General features: G+C 29.1%; 1 protein-coding gene across 1 annotated transcript; it reads left to right on the top strand.

Annotated features, from left to right (window-relative positions):
• Positions 1–19,648: 19,648 nt before the first annotated feature.
• On the top strand, positions 19,649–22,532 carry LOC100777338 (F-box/kelch-repeat protein At3g27150). Its single transcript, XM_003547601.5, has 2 exons — positions 19,649–20,238; positions 20,687–22,532. The coding sequence occupies exon 2, from the start codon at positions 20,790–20,792 to the stop codon at positions 22,002–22,004; it is 1,215 nt and encodes a 404-aa protein (XP_003547649.1). The 5' UTR covers positions 19,649–20,238; positions 20,687–20,789; the 3' UTR covers positions 22,005–22,532.
• The last annotated feature ends 1,607 nt before the right edge of the window (positions 22,533–24,139 follow it).

Raw genomic sequence — 24,139 nt, 5'->3', positions numbered from 1 at the left:
TATCAAAATAATAGTAAGTATTCAAATTTATTCGAAAGGTATGATGTGATGGTAAATTGATCCCTAGATAGAAAACGCAAATTTAATTTTTGAATATTCAAAAAGTGCAACAATTTATTGTTATCATTAAATTTGTCACACTTTTTGTATATTTAGGGGAAAATTTTGGATTTATCATTTTTCAAGAACTAATTTATCAACATCTCACATTTTCAGGGATTGACCTGACCAGTTTGAGCAATTGCTTCCTGCATCCTATAGTTGCTACGTGTGTCTCACATTCCTCTAAAACTGAACCATTGTTGCTCCATTTTTTCTTCATCGTTACCATAGTTGCTCCATGTTGCTTTGTGTGAAAGCCTTCGACAATCAATTGATTGAACACAAGTGATTAATATGCTGAAGTTAAGATCGAATTGTTCAGGAACTACTTAAGTTTAATCCTTGGTGGAAATAATTATTAGTCAAGATTTACTTATCTCTCAATTGAACTTTTAATTAGTCAAAGTCTCTCTTCCTGATGAACTAGAGGATTAAGAAAAAAAAATCCTTCAACACCATAGTTGCCATCCATGGGTCAAATGTTTGTTGCTTTGTGTTAAAGAGATAAGTTCCAAGGTTTATTTTAGATCCGGTTATAATTCTAGTTTGAAGAATCCATAAATAAAAGGGTATTTTTGTCCATGTGAGAGTTTCTTTGGGGTGCATGCAGCAAAGGCCACCTGTTTGTTTCCTTTTGGGCCGTAAAGTTGAAGAATGTTAATGGCCCATTTCTTATCATTTTCGTTTTCTTTCGATCATCTGGATGAGATTTTCTTTAAAGAGGAGTCCTAATATACTCTCTAACGCATTTTTTAATTAATTAAAAATTACAAATGGTGGGTTCATGAAGGTCCACACATTTTTGTATTTTTTTTAATAAATTTTAGATAATAATATAAAGTGTACTAGAAAAAGAAAAAGTATTATAGTTAAGGGTTTTAAAATAAAGATTAAAATATATTTTTTATTTATGTAAAAATTATAAAGTTTGGTTTTAGTTTCCAGGTTTTATTTGTCTGTTTCCATCCTTACAAAATTAAAATGTATCATATTTTGGCTCGGAATTAGGTTTGATTATGCCAGAATTTACTTCACATTTTTTTTAGTTTTAAATTTTAAATATGATTTTTTGGGGAATAAAAACAGCCACAAAAATTTAAAAAAATATCACAAATTTTCAAATTTTTCTTTCCTAGCCTTCTTCATCTTGGTCTTCTTCAAACTCCATTCAACATGGTGTTAGGATGGGCTTAAGAAGACCTAAATATATCCTAAAATTAAAGTGATTAAAGGATTATATTGGGTGGAGTTAAATATTTTTTCTTATAATTTTAGTTTAAATATGTTTAGAATAACATGATGTTGACACCTGGATAAGTATTATCTGTGAATTAATATCATTTAGGACTATTTAAATGTATTTTCCTTTATCTATTAGCATCAATAAAAATATATGAGTTGTTATTTTATCTTCTATGTAGGTTTCTTATATAGTTTTTATGGTATTTTCTTAAGAGTAGAGTATCATAGTGTCAACTCTCTATCACACGGTCGAACATACTTAACATTTGAACAGATAAAGGCTTAAATATAATTTTGATTCTCGTTGTTTTTCCAATTCACAATTTTGGTTCAATCCTCTATTTTGTCAATATATATATATATATATATAATTAATTAAATTATTTTTAATGATACCTTAAATGAATATATTAGAATCAAAATAAAAAAAATTAAAACGTAGGTAAAATTAAGGATTGAATCAAAATTATGAATTTTAAAAAGAAGAGGATTAAATTGTATTTAAGCCAAAGATAAATAAATATAAAATTTTAATATCTTATAAAAAATTTAATACAATAATAAAACATATTTATTTATGTTTTTTTAAAAGGTTAACTTGTTAGGCCTAAAAAGCTTTTCGAATGGTTTAAGACTAATATTTTTAATTAAATATGCTTTAATAAAAGTCTTAACCTAATTTATTTTATGAAAAAGTTTGATCAAGTGGGAACTTATATACGCTAAGCTGTCGATCCTTCTTGAGTGGTCTGATTTATTCAGATCTTGCTTTTGAGACATATTAATAATTTGACACAATTTTATGTTTTTATAATAGGAATGTATTTTGTGTTAAATAAAAAATGAATTAGATTCTAAAGCATAGTTCAAAAATTTGATCCGAACAAGTTGGTCGGACCGGTTCAATCGGAACTCGAAGACATAATCAAGCTGATTTGGACCCGACATGGTTTTTAAAACCTGTTTCATGTAAAAAAACAAAAAAACACTTCCAAAAAAATTAAAAACTTGTGTAATTGTGTTATTGAATTATTATTTATAAACTTGTGTTATCAACTTTAATACTTTAATTGTTATTTTAAATTTTAAAATATAAATAAATTTTTCTTAATCAAATACCAATGACCGAACCAGATTTCCTACCTTTCTCTACAGTATTAATATTAAACTGGTGGTGAAATTTTCGAATAGTTTGCATAATGTTATATATTTTGTTAGAGACTGTGCATTTTACGTATAAGATAATATTTGTTCAAGTTAAATAAAAGTTATATGAACCATAAAAATTTCTTTTTAATATTTAAAATAACCGCATATTAAAGATTTGAATTCAAAACTATTTATTGATATACACGTTCGGAGATAAACAATGTTATAGTTTGAAACTTTATTGTCACCATTATTAAATATAAAAAAAATCTTATTACTATGTACAAAATAATTAAATTTACTTCGAAATGAAACTTATTTGCAAAACTATGATCAGAACTACGCAATAAAAACTGTAGAAATCGTCATCAAATGCGTATTCATTTTAAACACAAATATAATATAAAACGTGGAGGATTTTTAAAGCACTAAGATATTGTCCTTTGTGTGAGAGACGTGATGCGAGGTTCACTTCATGACGAAGAAGAAACGAGGTTTTTTATGCACTTTATTAAACTACACAATTTTCACTACTTCTTATGAGCTCCATTTGAGAAACTAGGGCGCATAAACTAATCTTTCTTTGCTCCAATTTTGAAGCATTCCACGACGAATTTTAGCAGCCCAAAATGTATTGGTTTAGGTAAATGATCAGTACTACTATTAAAAGGATTATTTAATAGTACCCTTTAGAGTAGTGTTTGAAATCATTGGGAAACCAATTAGAGGAGCAATTGGTGGTTAATTAATTGGATGTCCTACTTAAGAGTATCCTAATTATCATTCACTTTTTAATTAATTTATTGGCAATACAGAAAACTAACTAAACATTAGATTAGATTATACTTCAGTCAATCCCCTCGAAATTATTCTCTCGTCAATTGCTATTAAAGGTGACTTTAGATAATACTTTGAAATTATGTATTTATTGATCTATTTAAATGATTACACACCTTCTGTCTTAACTATAAATTTAGATTTATTATCTTGTTTCAGAGTAACTGAGTAAGTCGATCTGTAAGTTTATTTAACATGATTGTTTTAAAAATGACCATTCCACATTTTAAAAGTAAATAAATTTAAAAATAACTAAATAAATTAAATAATAATTTTATAAATATAAAGCTTACACTAAGCTAGTCAAGTTTCATCTCTATTCATCAGGAAATGAATATGATATGGAAACAACGACATATACCCTTATTAGCAAATAAATTTATTTGTATATATTTTAGAATTTACTGGCATGACACAATTATATTTATATATGATTTGAATTTTGGGCAAGCTAGAGACGTTTTATTATAATTAACCAGCTTTAAGCCTGTGGATTCCACGACAGATCTCTGTCAAAAGTGTTGAACTCGAACCGCAATAGAAACCATTAAGAACGAAAAGAGCCATGGCTTTTTTTATTCCCTCTAATTGCGTCAAACATTTGATTCCCTCTGAGCAAATCAAAGAAATTGAAACTAATCAAGAAATTATAATATTGGATAATATCGGCCCTTGATACAAATTTAAATCAAAAAACACTTTATCTTCTAAACTAAACGAAGAACTTTTATATGTTTAGTTAAATTAACTGAAAATCTACTTGAAAATTAAAAAATTATTTAAAATCTAAAAAGTTAATTAGTAACTGAAAGTTGGAAATTAATAGTTAAAATTTTTAAGTTAATTTATTAAATCATGAGTACTTAATTAAATTATGTTGAAATATACTTAAGAAATATAAAATAATATAAACAGATATATTTTTATATATTTTTTAATTTTTTTATAAATAAAAATATATTTCGAGGTGTTATATTTTTTTTTATTAAATTTTTAGTTTCAATTTTTATATTTTTTTATATTATGTATTCTACTATATACTACTATATCTTAAAATATTTTAAATCAAGTTTAAAATAAAGTAAAACAACATGTAATTAAATAGATATTATACTTTTGTTATGTCAATTAGCATGATAGTTAAAATAAATTATTTGATATAATTTATTGAAAAAAATAATAAAAAAATAAAATAAATCTAGCTTTTATCAGATATTGTGTGAAGTATAATGTTAGAATAATAAATTAAATATTATAAATAGTTCAATTAATGGTTAAAATAAATAATGTAATTAAAAAATGTGTATGAAGAATGAGTGAAGAAATTAAAATAAAAAAAATCTATTTTATTTTTAAAAAAATAATAAGAAGATTTAATAAATATTTTACAAATAAAAAAGAATAAAATTTAAAAATTAACATTTTAAAAATACTATTTCAAATAACATTTTTAAAAACGTTAAAACTATTAAACATATATTTACTGAACATTCATAAATTTTTTTAATTTGTAAGAAAATTAAAAATTAGTTGAAATAAGGTGTCAAGAGATAATTATATACTAAACCTATTAAACACATATATACTAATAGATTGTTAAAATAACACAAAAATAAATTATATTTCACCAAATCATGTTGATATCATGAAAACACCTTATAAGAGATCAAAATCTATTCTAACGGTTTGAATAACACACAAAAATCACTTTTAATCCAAGCACACTATAAATTATTGCATCACATTTTCCATAGAGGAACCTACCAAGTGTGACATGATATCCTTTTTTTAGTTGGAGAAAAGAAAAATAAGAATAAAAATTAAAATTAAAGAGCCAAAATTATATATATATATATATATATATATATATATATATATATATATATATATATATATATATATATATAATTCTTTACATCTATGCATTGTTATGTATAAAAATACACCAACCAACACCTTTGGACGCATGCAAGATTGGTTGAAACAAGATCTAGAAGACCATAATTGTTGAACAAGTCTTCAAATACCATAAGTTATGAAAAGTTGAAGTTAGAAGAATCATTTTGAATTTGAATCTCTTATTCTCTTTAACCTGTCACGTCTTTTATGTATATTTTAAGTTGGTAAAAAATTCTCAAAACACTTTGTATATCCTGAAAGAAAAAAGGATAAAGATAATATCTTTAGTTAGATATTTGTCTCCAAAACAATAATATTATCAGTGTACAATCAAACTTTAACAAATGTTATGATTTATTTAGAGAAAAAAGTGATTTGATAGATAACAAATATTTAAATTTTAAAAGCTTGAGGACAAACTTATTCTAGAGTCACAAGTGAAAGTAAAAATGATGAACCACGTTCCTTTTATTTTCCCGTTGCAATTTGGTCCACGTTTGACGTTTTTTCCCGTTGCAATTTGTTGGAAATTTTTGTTTTCTGGTCCATTTTCTTTTTACATTCAACCCTTATATTTGCAATCACCTTTAATAACAAATCAGGTACCTATCCTCAAGCCCACGTCCTGATAACAAATTGATTACTATGTAATGGACATACTCTGTAGATAGGATGGAGTGTTCTCAGTTTTGGATCACTAAACTCACTTCCCTATTAAGAAAATACATCATCTAGTAAGAGTCTGGAAGAACAAAACTGTCTTTAGATTCGTATATGCACTGCTTCACGTTCAATTTGCAATGACTGAAAGTACGCTTATAATATTTAGTTTCTGTTGGTTGATCTGAATATGCCATTTAAATTGATTTGCATAGCTGTATATTTTTACAAAAAGTATTTAATTTTGTTAAAAGTTAGTACTTAGGAATTTGATGAATTGTCAAGAATTAAATGCAATATAGTTATATAGAGGAACCAATGTAAATTTTAATGTGTCTTATTATATTATTATCTCTTATAGGTTTAACCCACAAAGAATTTAAATTTGATTTTATTTCTAAAAAGTGTTTACGAAAAATCTGTTAAGAAATTAACTTGTCAGCACAATCACTGCCCTAGCTATCTGAGAATGTGAGTTGTCGATCATAAAATATTGGATAATTTTACTTCTTTTATGAACACTCTTATATCTTTTATTGATCTATCAAAATTAATTCAAATAATAAATATTTGATTCTCGATTTTATTTATAATATTTTTTTATAAAGATGTACTGAGATTAAAACTTATAATCCTATACATATTATTTAAATCTTTCGGTTATTACCAATTCCAGTGAATTTTATTTACAATATTTTACTGCTATTAAAGAATGACTTTCTAACGTGAAGTGCCTAACAGGTGCTTTACCCGTGAAGCAGCATCATAACTAGCAATAGCAGGCTGTAAAAGTTTACACTATTACGTTTTCGTCCTTAAAAGTATAGAAGTGTCGGTCCATATAAGTTATTGTAATTACGAAACAGAATTTGATGATAAATTTTTTTATAGTCTCCGACTTGGTTTTCCCTCAAGCATATGATGGTATGGTAATAAGAGTACTTAACTTTTTTTAACTGGAATAATCCTTATAAATTTCTTATATTGTCCTTTCTCATTTATCTTTTCTCACTTCTCAGTATTTGAAATGCATCAACTGGATCTCTCATCGAAGTTATAATTTGTTTGTACCTATCTTTTCATTTTTTTTGTTTGAGAAGGAAAGTATTAAAAGCATATATGTTAACTATGTTATTTTATTATGGAAAGTAATGTAAAAATTGTAAAACAAAGTAGTGCATAAATAATAATGTTGTTATATGCAATGCATGTGGAAAAGGAACGTCAAATGTGGTTCTATAATAGTGCATAATCTCTTAATATTGGATTTTCTCTTTTTTAAGATTTTTTTTTCTTGTCTTGATTCCCTTGCAGCTCTTCTCCTTTCTAATGGCTTCCCCTATTTCTTTTTTTATTTTCCTTTCTTCAGTTTCCACCTCATCATATGTACTTCTCTTCTTTGTTAATTCATTCGAAAAACTAGTTTTTCTACCAAATCAATAGTCATGAGTCACTCTGCCAGCAGCGAAAGGGCTAACTCCTTTATGTGTCTACTTTAGCATAGATCTTGCATAGAGAATTGTAATTGTTTATATTATATATTATTATTACATCTTTGTATTCTACATTTTATTTTGTTAATTTCTCGCTTGAATAATTGATCTAATTTTATTTCATCAATGTTGTCCACAACAATTTCTTATCGTATGAGTAGGTGTACCAGAAATTATTAGTTTATTTAATTAGTTATAAAAAAAAGTGTGCTTACTAGTATTTATTAAAATATAAAGCATCTAACAACATAAGTTATTTTATATAAGAAAAACTAATAAATAAATAAGAATGATAACTTTATGAAATTAACTTTATTATCAATATTATATTGAAAAATTAAAACCAACTTATTAAGGACACTACTAGAAAAAAAACAATTAATATAATACTTATTTTAGAATAATATATATTTTTTAAAGTACGATATCTATTTTGAGAGTGATGAAGTATTAAAATATTTATTTTCTCATCAAAATCCATGACAGCCCACTTGATTAAGTTTCATCACATAATTTGAGGGTGTAAAGATAACTCCCACTAACGATAGTGCAGAAGGAATATGACCTTGTAGACTTACCAAGAATCATACACAGTACGTTCTGCGTTTGTTGTTTTAATTAAATTTTGTTTTTGTGTATACATGTCTGGCGCTACTTTAAGAAATTGCATTGATATACTCTCTTATTAAACCATGAAATAAATAATAAATATATTAATAAGTTTGTGTTTGCTGGCTCCATTTCCAAAAGAAAAAGCACAAGTCTGTAGGTCCACTCTTTCTTTTCTTTGAAATTGTATTCCTCCTAAGTTAAAGGTAAACCCTAATTAATTAATCAATGAATAAATGGCGCACCGTACTTTCTTCTTCCTTTTTGAATAGTAAGATGCCACCAATCAATAAAATTAGTGGTCAATGAAATGTTATGGTCAGATTCCCAAATTCACCAACAAACATAATTTTAATTTATATAATATGGGCTTGCGCAATTCGGAAATTATTAGAGAATCATTTGTATTATTTTACAAGTACAATTATCGCCTAAGTGCGTTAATGTATAAATTATGGATTATTTCTTGTGTAAGGTTGGCTTTGGCCAAAGCTATTCGCCAAAGGAGAGCCTGATTGCCCTATTCTATAATTCCTCCCTCGACCTACCGATCCCAATTCCTTTCCATTATTCTACGTTTTTAAAAGAAGTTTCTATCTGATTTTTTGACGGTGTTCTATCTGATTTGAAAAATATTGCTTTTGTGTATTTTTTTTAGCACTATATCATTTTTCGTAACTTGTCATCATCAATCTATTTTTGTAATATATTTGTGTGTTGCCAAGTGTATATTCAAGTGGTTGCAAATATACTCTTTATTTTGTTCTTCTTAAAAAATAAAATAAAAGTATGATCAAATTATATTTATAGGGATATTTTTAACAAATTCAAAATTATAATTTATTAACATTTTCACTTTTAAAAAACAAGTAGAAGCATATTATTTAAACAATGATAGTTGTCAAACTTTCGTGTTTTAAGATTTTTTTGCTTGTTTTCAAACTTAAAATACTTTAAGATTAATTATAAGAAAAGAAAAATAAATAAGATATAAACAAAATAAATTAATTGAGTTCAATTTTTTTTAATCAACATTCAACATTAAGTAACAAGAAGGTGGAACAGAATTATAAGGTTAGTTGAGCGATAAAAGGAGAAGGGAGGGAGAGAAACATCAAGAATTTGATTCATCTCCTAACAATTAATAACTAACATTTGTCGATAAAAAAATATTATTTGTGAGACATGGGCTAGCCATTAACTCGGGGGCTATATGTTCAAAACGTAGACCTATAAAACCTAGCCCATTTTTTATGTGGTACAGGTACCTCCCATAATTTAAGTTGTGGGTTTTTGCAAGCTAGATTTAAATGGGCGAGATGGCTCTTATGCCTACCCTAAACGGAACCATTTGATGTATGTGCATATGTGTGGAAGAAAGTGTAATTTGTAACACCCTAAGTTTTGAGTATTGGGAATATATCTTAAGAAAGGAGAGGGTAAGACATTAGTTTTATTGATGTGTTATATCTCATTTCATGAGATATGGAGGCAAGTGAAGCCTTAGTGATGTTGTGCGCCAAGATGACATGGATGCAAAGAATACGAGGAATATGTGAGTCCCTCTGAAGTTATAATTTGCTATGAGGCATGTTGTGGAGACTCATTCTCATTTGTGATTGCCTTAACAAGTTGTCAGGAGGATAGTCCTAGTGGTGATCTAAATGATCATGTGTGCCTTGTTGAAAAGTTAGCATTGTACTAGTCAAGGGGGACTTAGGTAGATTTACAGGAACTAAGGAAGATGTCCCTAAAGAGCGATTTCCAATGAGGGAATGTCATGCATATGAGACGAGAATGTTGAGGTGAAATGGGTTGACCATACAAGGTACCTAGTGTATTGTTCATAAGACACGATCCTTGGGGGTGGATAAGGTGTTAGGTCGTGAGGTCTTGATGGGACTGGAAGACTCACACAACCAACTTGGATCCTTGATAAATATAACCATGTTATGGTAGAGAGTATCCTATGTTGTACCAATGATATGTAATCCAATAAAAGTTGTGTAAGACCTCAGATCGAGGATCATGAGGCATCGTGAGCCCAAAGTGGACAATGAAAAAACCCTAGAAGGAGGAACTAGGGCACCCTACATTTCATTGCATTTCAAACCATTGTAAAGTGATTGATTTTGTATGTCAAACCATTTTGGTTCTTTTGCAAGTGGCATGATGAGGACGGAAAATTCACCCATACAACTATTTTTTTGTTATTTTATTCAAAAAGTAACTTTTATCTAGTAAAATAGTTCAACCGTAATTGAAAATTTAAATTTTAAAAATGATGTCATCATATATATTGAATAAAAATTGTGCATGGGTATGTGCACACCCGCGTGTATATTTTTTCAATGAAAATTATGGCCTAAAAAGCATTAAAACAGAACAATGACATCCCAACTATGATGACACCCCACATCCTATCAATCCTTTACTCTAGCCCAAAGTATTATTAAAAAATAGAAAAAACGATGAACAAGAGGCCATGAGGGACTATACCAATACCCATGAAGAAAGGTCAACAAAAATGATAATATGACAATCCACAATGTTTTTTGCATATGCAATCCATATAATAAATGTTTCTTTTTTATGTTATTGAACTTTATAATAAATAAATGTTGTGGAAACATAGAAATTGCATTTTGAGTTTATGATAAATAGTTATATTGCGATAAAAATTTGTTTTTAACTATGACTTAAATATACTTTTAGTCTCTTAAATTTATTGGTCTATTTTTTTAGTCATTCAAATTAAAATATTTACAATTTTTAGTCTCTTAAATTCATGAAATGGTTCTTTTAGTTCCTAATGTGGTTTAAAACTGTCACAAATTGTCAAAAATCAATCAAGAATGACTAAAAAGAGCATTTTATGAATTTGAATGACTAAAGAATGCAAATTTTTATTTGAGTGACTAAAAAAGATAGACCCCAAATTTCAAGTATTAAATTCATATTTAAGTCTTTAATCATTGATAATATTTTAAAAATATTAAAACTTAATTTAAAATTAAAATTAAAAAGGGTAAATTGAAAGTGATAAACAATTAAGAAAATAAAGTCTAGAAATAAATATAAGTGATTTAAGATGATTGAGAGAAAAATTGGTTAATTATTAATTAAATTAATATTGTTATGATATTAGCCACAAGGACTTAGAAGAATGGGTCTATAATGAGATTTTCCATACAGTTCTCACTCGACACACATTGGATGATAGGAAGAGCTTTAGGCCCTAAATTAAGTGATCCAAATATTATATTGGATGAAGTTAATATATTTAAATATTATAATATTTATCATTTTAATGTTATTTATTTTAATTTTGCTAAGCTAGGATGATGACATATGTTGGGTTCTCATTCATTAGGTTTATTATTTAATGTATGCTTGCAATGTATCGAGCATCATTGGAAAATATCAATATATTTACAAGTACTTTACACTCTATGTAGCTTTCTTTATAACTTTATTAGTATTGTTAGGAGTAAAAATAGTATAGTTTTTTGTATCTTAGCAAATAATACTTTCATCATATTACTTTCTTCCTACAACCATTCCAACGTCTTCCAAGGATGATTATTGGTGGTCAGCACAATCACAATAATCATTGTCATCACCACAACCACTCTTGTTATAATTGTACTTATGGAACTCCACCAACATTTCTACTATCCTCCTAAAAACCCTTCTCCATTGTAGCGGCTACGATCGACTCCTTCCCCTGCTCCACTGAACACTTATTCTTATTATCCCTCACCTTTATCCTCTCAAATCACAAATTTTCCTTCATAACTCCAACACATTCCGCCACCACATAATCAACAACTAACATAACCACTCTTATTTTTCCAACTGCATTCCCAACCACACCATACACCTCCAAACAGATCTACCATTATCGCTTCCTCACTTTCAATACCATTATTATGCCTACCTTAACCCTTAATCTAAACACTACAAATGGCATGTCGTATCAACAACAATATTACAAAGATCTATACCAATGGCAAAATCAACATTACTATCCATATAAATAATCGTTGGTTCCACGATACCAGCAAGCCTATGATCAACCTCAACTTTATTCTCCATCACAACCTATATATAAGTTGTGAACATGCCCTTAAAACAACAAGTGATAAAGAATGAGCTCTCTAAAGTGGTCTACATCTTTGATGATATTATTTTAGAAGGCACAACACAACACTATCATTCCCCAACTTTTTAGCAACCCAAATGGAGGTCAAGCACCCAATTTTCTCTCTTCAAAACTATCCAAATTTGTCACTCTTTTTTCAAGTTGGCAAGCAACAACAACATTATGTCTTTGAAATTCATAACAATTCCCTACCCGAATCCCTACTGTTCATCACACTATTGAAATCAAACCCTTTTTTTCCTTGGCATGTTTCGTGCTCCATCCAATTTCCATACATCCCAATTTTTTTCAAATCTGATTGCTCTCCTAAATCCTCTCACATCCACCTTAATCTAATAGTTCTTTATAACTTCTTTTACTACTCACCCAACTAAACCCACAACAAATTTTGAAGATCTATCTCTATTAGATCAATGGATGAATCATGACCCCTAAAAGTTTTGACAATAGCAAACTAAGTATGTATTTTTACAAGACGTAAATAAAGCAGTAATCTCCACAAGTGAAGCCAATGTTTGATAAATTAAATGGAGAAGTAAGTGCACAAAATACTATGTCCATTCCATCTATCTTATGTTGTGTTGGATGAACATTAAGGAATAAGTCTGATATCTTATAAGGATCAACAAGTTTTCAAAGGATTAGGAGAAAAGTCAACCTACTAGACCTCAAAAATGTGTTCTAAACATGAAAGTGAAAAAAAAGTTGTATTTTATGATAGAAAAACAACCTAAGAAAAAAGTTCATGAAAACACTGCAATCAAGTTCTATACAAATAGGATCTACAATAAATTTTCTATTTTAGATGAAAGTAAATATAAAATGGAGAAGCCATCTAAACCAGAGTTGCCACCCAAAGTAGAACCTCAAAAGTTTTCCATTTATGACTGCTGATAGATGGAAGAAAGAAAAGTTGACTCTAAAATTTGATGAACATGATGTAAAAAAGTTCTTCCAACAACAGTTATGGAAACTAAGTCATGAGACTAGAAGCTCCAAGTTGTCTGAAGAGGAAAAAGTTAAAATTTCTTCTAATGGCATTGGATGCACAAGGTCTAAAGGATGTGGGCACTACAACTTTGATAATGTGATTGCATGTGCAACAAGGAAGAATTTCCACCCAATCCATGGTGTTGAAACCTTCCTAGTCCTACTCTTTAGCAAAATTATGTATAGAATCTACAACTTTGCAATGTACCCTGTTGCAAATAGAGTAATGGAGATGGTGTTGGTCAATGTTGAAAGTCACTTCAAGGAGTTAGAGGAAGCAAAACAAACTGAAAGAGATGTTGGTACATTAAACATTAGTGATCATCCAACAATAGGAAGATACTATGAAACAATAGGAAGTGATCATCCAACGAAAACCTAAGCCTCAAGAAGAATCCTTGGTGTTGGATGAGGTCACTACTAAAAAAGAATCCATGGTGATAGAAGGGGTTTCTTTCTTTGAAAAAGCCAAAGTTGTTCATTTTGAAGTTGCTTTGGATGCTTTGACTGATGAGCCTCGGGTTACTTGCAATAATCAGTTGGTGGTTTCAACTCAATCAACCCCAACTATGGATGATAGACACTGTGAACGACAACTTTAGGCTAACTCTTTAACTGTTGCAAACCAACCTCAAATCCCTAGACTATCTGTTGTTGATATTCAAGCTCTCGTTGATCAATCTATTCAAGCACAAGATGTTGCTTTTTGCGCTCAAATGGATCAATCTCTAAAGGCATAGAATATTGTTGTTCAAGTCCATTTGATCAATAAAGACAATACATAGATGGATGCTTGCAACTTATGCATGATGCTTTTAGTTCTCAAGTCATACATAAGTTATTAGTGCATGTATTTATGCAATACACGAGATAAAATATGTGAGATTAATATTTTTTTATTATTTCTAAAAAATAAACCTTTCTAATTGCAATAACCCACCTTCCTTAGATGTTTATTATACTAATACATCAATAATACTATTAAAGACCTATAAAAATACTTCAGAATTTTTCACATTTAACTCATAGATATATACAATCCTTCACAAAATTCACATTGCCATATCATAAAAGTGTTAAGCCTTATGGCTTTACAAAACACGAATATGTAGGTGCATACATTACCAAAAAGATCCCCAATTAGAGGATAAACACAATGAACTTAAGTATTTGTACATATTCTCTAAGGCCAAGTTGGTCCCCATACTACACACACACACACACACATCCATAAAATAAAACAAAAATTAGGATCTCATCCCATCTTCAACATCTACATTTGTTTTAGTCACAAGTGGTCTAAGAAATTTCAACATCACCATGATATGCTCTTGTGTCAACCACACAATCATCACAATTATAAAACACAAACACAAGCGCAAGGGTAAGCTTATATATGAAAAGAAACAAATTATAAAAGGTAAAGATATGAGGTTATTAGCTTAAAAGATAAATTTGTATAAATCAATCAATCACGAATAAAAAAACATCATACAATAAGACAATCTCAACTCATACTTTAATCTCATATGGAAATGCATTATGTAATGTCATGTTAACTCGATTCCATGGAGATTTCTACAACTTTTGGGTGGTACCTATAGGCCATATCCCCTACCATGGTCCCACTTTTTTATCATTCAAGGAGTCTATTGAGATGACCTTGTAAAGGAAGTGTAGTTTTATTGAATATAGACAAGTGTGGGTATTGACTTACCTATGTAAGGTTTACAGGACCTTACATCTATAGGAATTTGCTCACTCATCCATTTTATAGGCTAATTATCGTTAGTCACCATGAAAACTCCCAACACTAGGTTGAGAGCCCACCAAGTATCCTCAACTTACATGTCTACCCATATGCAATGTCAACTAGGCATTACGTATGAATACACATATAATTTTCACCTCACACATCACTACAACAAAATTGATATACTTAATTTATCAACATCTTCAGTATATGAGTTCACCTTACTCATGATCACCAATTTTAGAGACCCATCTAGTTTTCTATTAAATGAAATGGAAATCCTTGCCATGGATTTTCCACCATCATCATCAAAACTTATTAAAGCACACCACATTAATATAAAACTTTGTTTCAAATCAATACCATAATCAATGATTCTAACACATACCTTCAAACCTCATTCTGAAAGTCTTAAGCTATACCTCAAATTTAGGCTTAGCCTTGAGCTCCTTTGTAGCTAAAACCACATGATAGAGGTTTCAGGCTTAAGCCTCAAATTTAGGCTTAGCCTCAAGCCCTCTCCCTAATCTAAAACTACATTTTGGATGTTTTCATGCTTAAGCCTTAAGCCCTCTCCCTAAGCTAATACCATGTGTTGTATGTTCTAGGTTTAAGCCTCAAATTTAGGCTTAGCCTCAAGCCCCCCTCCTTAAGCTAAAACACGCTATGTATGTTTCAAGCTTAAACCTCCAATTTAGGCTTAGGCTGGCACTGCAAGACTTTGTAAATTATTGTGAATTTGCTTCCTATGACCATCCATAATCTTCCAAATGAAACACAAGCATGCCATACCATCCCTAAACACTCATATTTCCTTTCTAACCAATTAATCTAGTCAATAAACCCCTCAATCTAGCCTAATCTTGAAAATTCCTAAATTTCCCAACTTAAGTTTCAAAAAGGAAAACGAATAACAATCCAATCAATCAATAATTTAAATCTAAACACAATATAGTATAGGATAGAACTTCTAGAACTAAAAATTATTGTAACCATTTGATGCAAAAAGCCAAAGAAGAAACTAAGGTTCTTGAGAATTCTTCCTCGACTTGTGCTATAGAATCTACTAAGAGGAACCTAAACCAACATCAAAGTAAGCTCCAATCAAGTTTTGGACCAACAACCAAAATTTTCTTTCAAATCCATTTGGTAGCTTCATGAATAGAAAAGAAAGTGGACAAGAAGAACAAAAGAGGAAGGGGAAGAGCTTACCACTCTTAAGAATACTATAAAAACTCCATATGAAATAGAAAATAACTCTTCTTTGAGTAGAATTTCAAGCTTTCCTCATTTTCATGGAGATGTTTTTCTTGAGGGAGAAGGAGAATGAAGGAAATGAGAAAAGGAGGAAGGAGTGTTCCATGTTTAAGTTTTATGTTTTTGCTATTTGTCCCTACACTTTCTCTAACCACACCCTTTTCTACTCCTTTTCTTACTCTAACGTTAGAATTTTTTATCCTCCAAATTCCAATGTAGTTTATCTTTATGCTCCCATCTACGACTTTTTTTAAACCAAAATGATGTAATTTTTTTTATTTAGTTACCGAAATTGGTAGATTTTGAAAAAATTATGGAGAATGGATAAGTTATGTTTTAAAACATGAATTTATATAAAAAGTTATATTTTAAAACACGATCGTGCTTTTTAGACTTTTTTATTTTTTAAAATAATTTGTGGCAGCTAAAAGCCGTCACACTTCTTAGCTGCCACAAAATGGGAAGTTTTACTATTTTTTCCTTAGCGAAACAATTTGTGGTAACTTATAGTTGCCACAAGTTATTTTAAAAAAAGCTAAAAAGCTAAGTTGTGTTTTAAAACTTAATTTTTTTTATGTGAAATGATATTTTAAAACACGACTTACCCATTCTCTATAATTTAAAACCTAACCATTTTAGTTAATTAATTAAAAAAATTACATCATTTTAATAAAAAAAATTTCTCCAACTACTTTTTTTTTTAAAAGAATTTGTCCATGCACACATCACCTTCAATGTCTCTTATTTTATACATGCAGTAACATATAAATAGATCTTAAATTTATCTAAGTTGTTGTAGCAAAATGCCTTTTAAAAGTCATCCAAATTGAATGAGCCTTATCAATTATATGTTTTCTCTACTTTAATTGCTTCACTATTCTTAAAAATTTCCTTTTTATAAGATTTTTAATGATCCTGCTTGAATTTTTTTAGATGTTTTTATAAAATTCCAAAAATTACTTTTCAAAACACAAAATAATATTTCAAAAAAGTACTTTTCAAAATATAATTTTATTTTTTAGTATTCCAAAATGTTTATAAAAAATATTTTAAAAAGTACTTTTCAAAATGTTTAAAACAAAATATTGTTCTGAAAATTAAATTTCAGATTAATGGTTGCGTATCAACATTATGAGTAAAAAGGGTATATAATATATATGATAATAAATTTTTTAAAAAATGTGAGTGTACTTAACAAAAAAAAAAGGTAGTGAATATAACAAAAACCACCATTTTTCCCATTAAAAAGGTAAACTAAGATTTTTTTTTTTTTTTTAATGCAACGGTTACTTTAAACAATGAAAGGGAATATAAATACGTATAAATAGGAATGCCACCCTTTTTTAAAGGTTGATATATCTTATCAATGAGGACAGAGGTATTGGTTTCCCTAAGTTGGTAGTATTCGACTTAACTTTTATATTTTTTAAACTAGAAGTGCTTTTTAATTAGTTTTATGTTAATTTTGTCCATTTTAAAACTTGTTTTCTAATGTTTTTAAAAATGATATTTTTTTAAATGGAAAAGTGAAAATGAAAAATGCTAAGCAAACGCAATTGTTGATAGAAATGAGCAAGTTACCCATGATGTATTACAGAGATATTTATAAACTTTATAATAATAAAATTATGTATATTGGGACATAAAAATATAACAGTAGATGCTTTCATAGATGATAATGAATAATTTCTTTTATTATGAAGAAAAAAATAAAATAGGAAACTTTTTTGAATTTAAGGAAAAAATGTTGAAAATAAATTATTTCAAATAACACACATTATTTTTATATTTATTGATATAATATAATATATAAAAAATAAAAATACAAAAATAAAATTAATTTGAAATATTATCAAACTTTAAAACTTAGTTTAAATTTAAATTAACATTAAATGAATTTAAACATATTGTTTTGGAGAAATAAAATATCTAAGGATAAAATATTTTTTTTATCAGTCTAACTTTTTTTGTTTTAAAGTTGGTATTAATTCCTAAAAAAGAATTCTTCTATTTTCATTTCTCTGATTTCAAAATGCTCCATTTTTTATTCTCAAAATAATTATAATTAGAATTTAACAGCAGTTATAAATAATAAAAAATATATTTTGATGACTAAAAATATAATATTTTTAAATTAGAATAATGAAAATAAGATAATGTTTTTAGAGAATTAAAACTGAATACTATTATTTCTATAATATAAAATTATCTATATAGATTTTAACTTATAAAAGTAATAGAAAAATACATTAAATTATGTCAAACTTTCACTTACAGTTTTTCCATTGTAATAATTATTTAATTTATTTTAATATTTAATAAAATAATAGTTAATAAAAAACTGTAAATAAATTTGAAATTTATAAAATCTGTTATCCTAAAGTAGTTTCCCAGACAAAATAAAAATAAGTTCACTAACAAGATTTGAAGAGGGCTAAAATATAAGTTTAGTTTTCCTATTTGGTCTCCCAATTAAGAAGATATTTAGTCCCCTAATTTTCAAAAACTTACAATTTTGGTTAATTTTTTTATTTTGCCTGTATATATTTCTTTTGTTCATTAAATTTTAATTAATTAAATCTTTTCTTAATAGTAACTTAAATGGATATGTTAGAACTATAGGATTCAATTAGATCAGAATAAAAAAATAAAAAAATGTAAAATCAAATATTATTTAAAATTATTAATTTTTGAAAACTAGGAGACTAAGGACTCGTTTGTCTAAAATTTAAAAAGTACTTTTAAGAAGGTGTTTTTAAAAAAGTGATTTTTAGAAGCATATTTTTTAGAAACAAATAGGATATGCTTCTTAAAAAAAGTAAAAATTACTTTTTTTTAAGTACAAATAATTTAAACGAATATATCAAAAAAACATACAACTAGTTATTTTATTAAAAATATTTTCTAACATCTTAGATGTCTCTAATTAATCTTAAAATAAGAAACTAAAATTACAAATAAAATAAATAAAAATTATATTTAAACCTAAAAGATTTTAGAAGAATAAAATCACATTTGACTCAAAATATAAATAAAATACGTAATAAATAAAATTCACACGTGACTTAACAAAAAAAAATGAAAAAATTAATATAGATTTATAAGATAAGAACGAATGTAATTATCTATTAATTTAACTTTAATTTTTCCTTTTTCTTTTCCCACTCTTCAACCGTTTCTCAAACAATGAGGAACAAATTAAAGAAAAAATTTAAGTACAAGAGGAGAGAGAGACTGAGCCGCCCATGTCCCTTTCTCCTTTCTAATATATATTTTTTAATTTTCTTGCATTCTTTATTCTTTCACATTGGACTGCTGTAGCAACATGAGCCACTGTGCATAGCACAACAGTTACTTACTTCTCTCTCTTTCTCATTTTTTCCAAAAAATGGGGAATTAAAAAATACAGTTGATGAGAATGCTAATTAAAATAGTTAAATTATGGTTTTTGGGTTTCTGTATTTTAATAATCCATAATATGTATAAAAAAGCATATACTAAATTAAGCATATGTTTCCAGCAAATGGTGGGTGTCTCCATGTTGGATCTCTCTCATTTCTTCTTCAACTTAGTGTTCTCCTTCAACACTCTAACTCTAAGTCACTTTTGTCTTCTCCTTCACTCTCTTCAACTCAAACCTCACATGGGTTATGGTGTTGTGTTGTTATTAGCTTGAACTCACTCCCAACGTCTCTTTTCTCTTTGTTTTGATTGCAATATTGTAACGCTCGCATTCCATTTATTGCTTCCTTTGACTTGGCTTCCTTCCTTTGCAAGAGTTTTTTTTTTTCCTTCTCTTCTCTCTCTTTCCTTCTTTGGTCTTTGTATGTTATGTTATATATATGTAGGCGTTGTTGCCTCATGGGACATTTCTATTCTTAATATCTGAATAAACAGGCACATACCCATGTCTCAAAATCCTCACTTTTCTTCACTTTCCCTTCTAAATCAATCTGTGGTCCTTGTCTCTTTCTTGGCATGTTTGTGTGTTGATTATTCTCTATGAAGACTGATATATCTACCTACTTCTCATGATGTGAAGCTTTTTGGTATTTGTGTTGGGGGGGGCGTCTTTTATCAAGGTAGGAATTTCTTTATCCGTTAAGAAAAATTATTTTGTTCTGATTATATTCATTTATAAGCATTAGTTCTTGTGGCTGAAATTCACATTAATCTTCTATTTCTTGAATTTTTGTTAATCAACAAATGGAAATGCCTTGGTTAATTAGTGTCTTACACATCTCACGCAATTGTGTCAAAGTCATTTCTTTGAATTCTTATTGTTATTTTATCCAGCAAAGAAAACTCTCATTCTGTTATATTGAAAATTTGATTTCCATTTTCTTGTGGAAATTGGAATAGTACTAATTAAAATATGAAGATGAGTTTTTTTTTTCACTCTTGTTTTCTGGATTTCTATGTCTGTTTGTTCAACTTGTGCATATATGCATCTATATTTCTTACTCGTAAAGTCTCATATGTCAACTAGAAATGTTGCTGACACTTTTGCCTGGATTTTTCTCTCTGCAGGTTCAGGCAATTTCGTTCACAAAAAGAGGGTAAAGAGTATCCCTTATCATCATTTAAACAGAGAGGACATATTTAAGTAGCCTTGGGGTAGAAATGACCTATTATGACTAATAGAAAAGCATTACCTGTTCCATCCTTTGTTAGTGGTATTTGTTTCAGTTACCATAGTTCCCAAAAGAAGATGAGAGTTAGGGAGTTATCACCCTCTGATGGCAATGGTTCCTCTACTAATGGAGATGAACCTTTACCTCAGGATGCAGATTATAGTAATGTTCTAAGTCTTAGTGATGAGCTAGAGACTTCAATCTTGGCAAGGTTTCCAAGATCACAGCACTGGAAACTGTGCTTTCTCAACAAGCGGTTCTTGGCCCTTGCGAGGAGTGGCGAGATCTACAAAATAAGGAGAGAGTTAAGATTCAAAGAACCTTCAGTGTTCATGCTGGCAAGTGGAGAGAGCAATTGGTGGGGAATGGAGTGGCCTTTCAACTCAAGCAAGAAGCTCCCTCCTATTCAATCAGATTACAATTTTGAGTATGGAGATAAGGAGTCATTTTGTGCAGGTTCCCACCTATTAGTCTCTGGCAAGGAGATTGATGGGGCTGTTATTTGGAGGTTCGATTCAATTAAAAATGAATGGCTCAAAGGGCCATCTATGATCAATCCAAGGTGTCTTTTTGCATCAGCCACATGTGGTGCTATTGCTTTCGTTGCTGGGGGGTTTGATGCAATAACTTACACACAAGTCTTGGATTCTGCTGAGAAGTACAATTCCGAAAGCCAGTGTTGGGAGCCCCTTCCAAGGATGAACAAGAAGAGGAAGTTTTGCTCAGGTTGTTTCATGGACAACAAGTTCTATGTCCTTGGAGGGCAAGATGAGCATGGGAAAGACCTCACTTGTGGGGAATTCTTTGATGGCAAGACAAATAGTTGGAACTTGATTCCTGACATATGGAAGGATATTCCTCTATTTGATTCACAGTCTCCACCTCTTCTTGCTGTTGTGAATAATGAGTTGTACTCACTTGATGCTTCTTCAAATGAGTTGAAAGTGTATGTGAAAGGAACCAACTCATGGAAGACTTTGGGAGTGGTTCCTGTGAGAGCTGATGCACAAAGAGGTTGGGGTGTGGCTTTTAAGTCTCTTGGTGATGAGTTACTTGTTATTGGTGCACCTTCTGTGTCACACACAGTGCATGCCTTGTCTATGTACACTTGCTGCCCTGATCCTGATGATGAGAAATTGAGGTGGAGGCAAATTGGATGTGGCAGCATTCAGCTCAATCACTTTATCCGCAATTGTGCTGTGATGGGGACCTGAATTTTGAGCAACAAGAGCTTGAAATCAATCTCAGAATAAAAATTGGAGGTTAATATATGGAGTTTTTATCGGCACAACCTTCTGTCATTTGGTGATTGATCTTTGTTTCTATTATGTTACATGTTGGTGTCACTTTCTGAAACAACTTATTGTTAGGAAGCTTGTTGATGTATCTTCTAGCTTTCATCTTTAACATAGGAGGACTGAAAAATGGCAAGTATGATCCTATTATTGTTGGTGAAGAAAACTAGATAAGGAGGTTCAGAGCTGAAATGCTATTTTTTCCCCTTGTTCTGGTGCTGATTATGTCAAGATTTGAAATCTTGATACCGAATATCAAATTTGGATCATTTGTTTCATTGCTTGAGTTGCCATACTTCAAAATACTTTCCAGTTCTTTGTCACTGGTTGCCTTGTTAATATATCAATGGAATCTGAGTTCGCTATGTCAAAACTCTGAGCACAAACATGTAATATTTCCTACTTAAGTGTTTTTTTTATATGAATGCGATAAACATATGATTACACAAGAACAAGTGTACTCTATGGGTAATATTGTGGACCAAAAGTTCAAATATCGTATTCTAGAGATTAATCATGTTCTCAAATAATTAATTTATAGAAAACTAAACAATTTAGGATTTGAGCAAAGTTGGTTTGAGTTGCAATTAATTATAAAAAGATGATATAGAGAACAAGCTGTAGAAATTCATGACTTATTTTTGCATTCTCCCTAATCTTCTATTTCAATTAAATTCCAATTATCTAATCAATCACGGATCTTTCCTCTATTAAATGATAAACATAATTAATTCATGTTTTGAAAATTCTCTTCTTTCTAATTCATTCCCTTATTGTTCATTGGGTCTTGAATATGAAGGAAGATTAAGCGCCTAGAGGTTAATTAACAATTGCTAATTGAATTGGAGATCCTAGGATGAGTTGGTTCATACAAATCCAATGAATCTTATCATTGCATAGGTTAATCAATTAACGGCTTTTGATCATAACAACTAATCGATTCGAGGGGAATTTGATTTCAATAGAATGGTATGGTTCACATATAAATCCTACATCACAACCCTAGCATAAGTTTAGCTAGCCATGAGCATTCCAAAACATAAACAAATCAAAGAAAATAATAAAGACATTTGCGAGAAAAATCTATACAAGAAATAATCCTCGTTGTGTTTGATAATTACTTCTCACACCTTGTTTTTGTGAGCAATTATCTTAGTTTCTTTAGGATTTTTGCTAATAAATTGTTGTTTTTGTAAATAAATTGTATAAAGCACTGTTAGAAAAAAAGAATTTCTAATGCTTTTTGTGTGATTCACAAGGGCTTAATTGATGAAAAGCTAAAAGATGAGTTGAAGACCTAAACTTGCTACAACAAGTGAGTAATTCACCACAATAAAAAGAGACCAAGATTAAGTGAAGAAATGTGAAGAATCGCAACAAAAAAAACTTCATGTTGCTACAACAAATCTTTATTTGAAGACCTGTTGCAATAAGTGGAATTTTCCCATGGCAAGTGTCATCCTTGCCACAACAAGAAGAGGTCCAAAAATAAGGAAGATTTAATGAAAATGTCCTTGCAAGGCTTGAAGAATCATTGCGGTGAAATGTGTAATTGATGCATCATTAAAGACATATATCATAAGAAGGGAGGTTTAAATTGTGATTTTAAATTTTTTTAAAGCCTTTTGAAAATAAAGTTTTTGTTTGATAAAAAACTCTGTGAAGAACAAATAACAGATTTTCCAAAACCTATCGGACGATAGAAAAATATTTTCATAGAACACTTAATATATTTCAAACTTTAAAAACAAATTCACACCCCTTGGTCAAATAAAGTAAAAGGAAAGCATGTAAATAGACTCAAGAAATTATGTTAATCTCTACCATTAAGGCTATGTCCCGTTTTTAGCAAAACACCAAGTTCCACTAACTTCTCACAAGTGACAAGTATTGTTCACTGTCACTTCTGGCTCTACAAATCAAGCTTGATGAACACCCAATATTCATTGTCCTATTAAGTCACTATTGGCTCTAAAAAAATCAAAAGAGATTTGTTGGTTGAGTTATCTCATTGACTAAATCTATAATCATCTTACAGACGAATATACAATAAA

Source organism: Glycine max, chromosome 16, assembly GCF_000004515.6.
Source record: "Glycine max cultivar Williams 82 chromosome 16, Glycine_max_v4.0, whole genome shotgun sequence".
Lineage (NCBI taxonomy): Eukaryota > Viridiplantae > Streptophyta > Magnoliopsida > Fabales > Fabaceae > Glycine > Glycine max.
The sequence above is the reverse complement of the archived record's forward strand: the minus strand, read 5'-3'. Positions and strand labels throughout refer to the sequence as shown.

Excerpts from the sequence above, each read along its gene's own strand:
- LOC100777338 (XM_003547601.5), top strand. The coding sequence starts at position 20,790 with ATGACTAATAGAAAAGCATTACCTGTTCCATCCTTTGTTAGTGGTATT.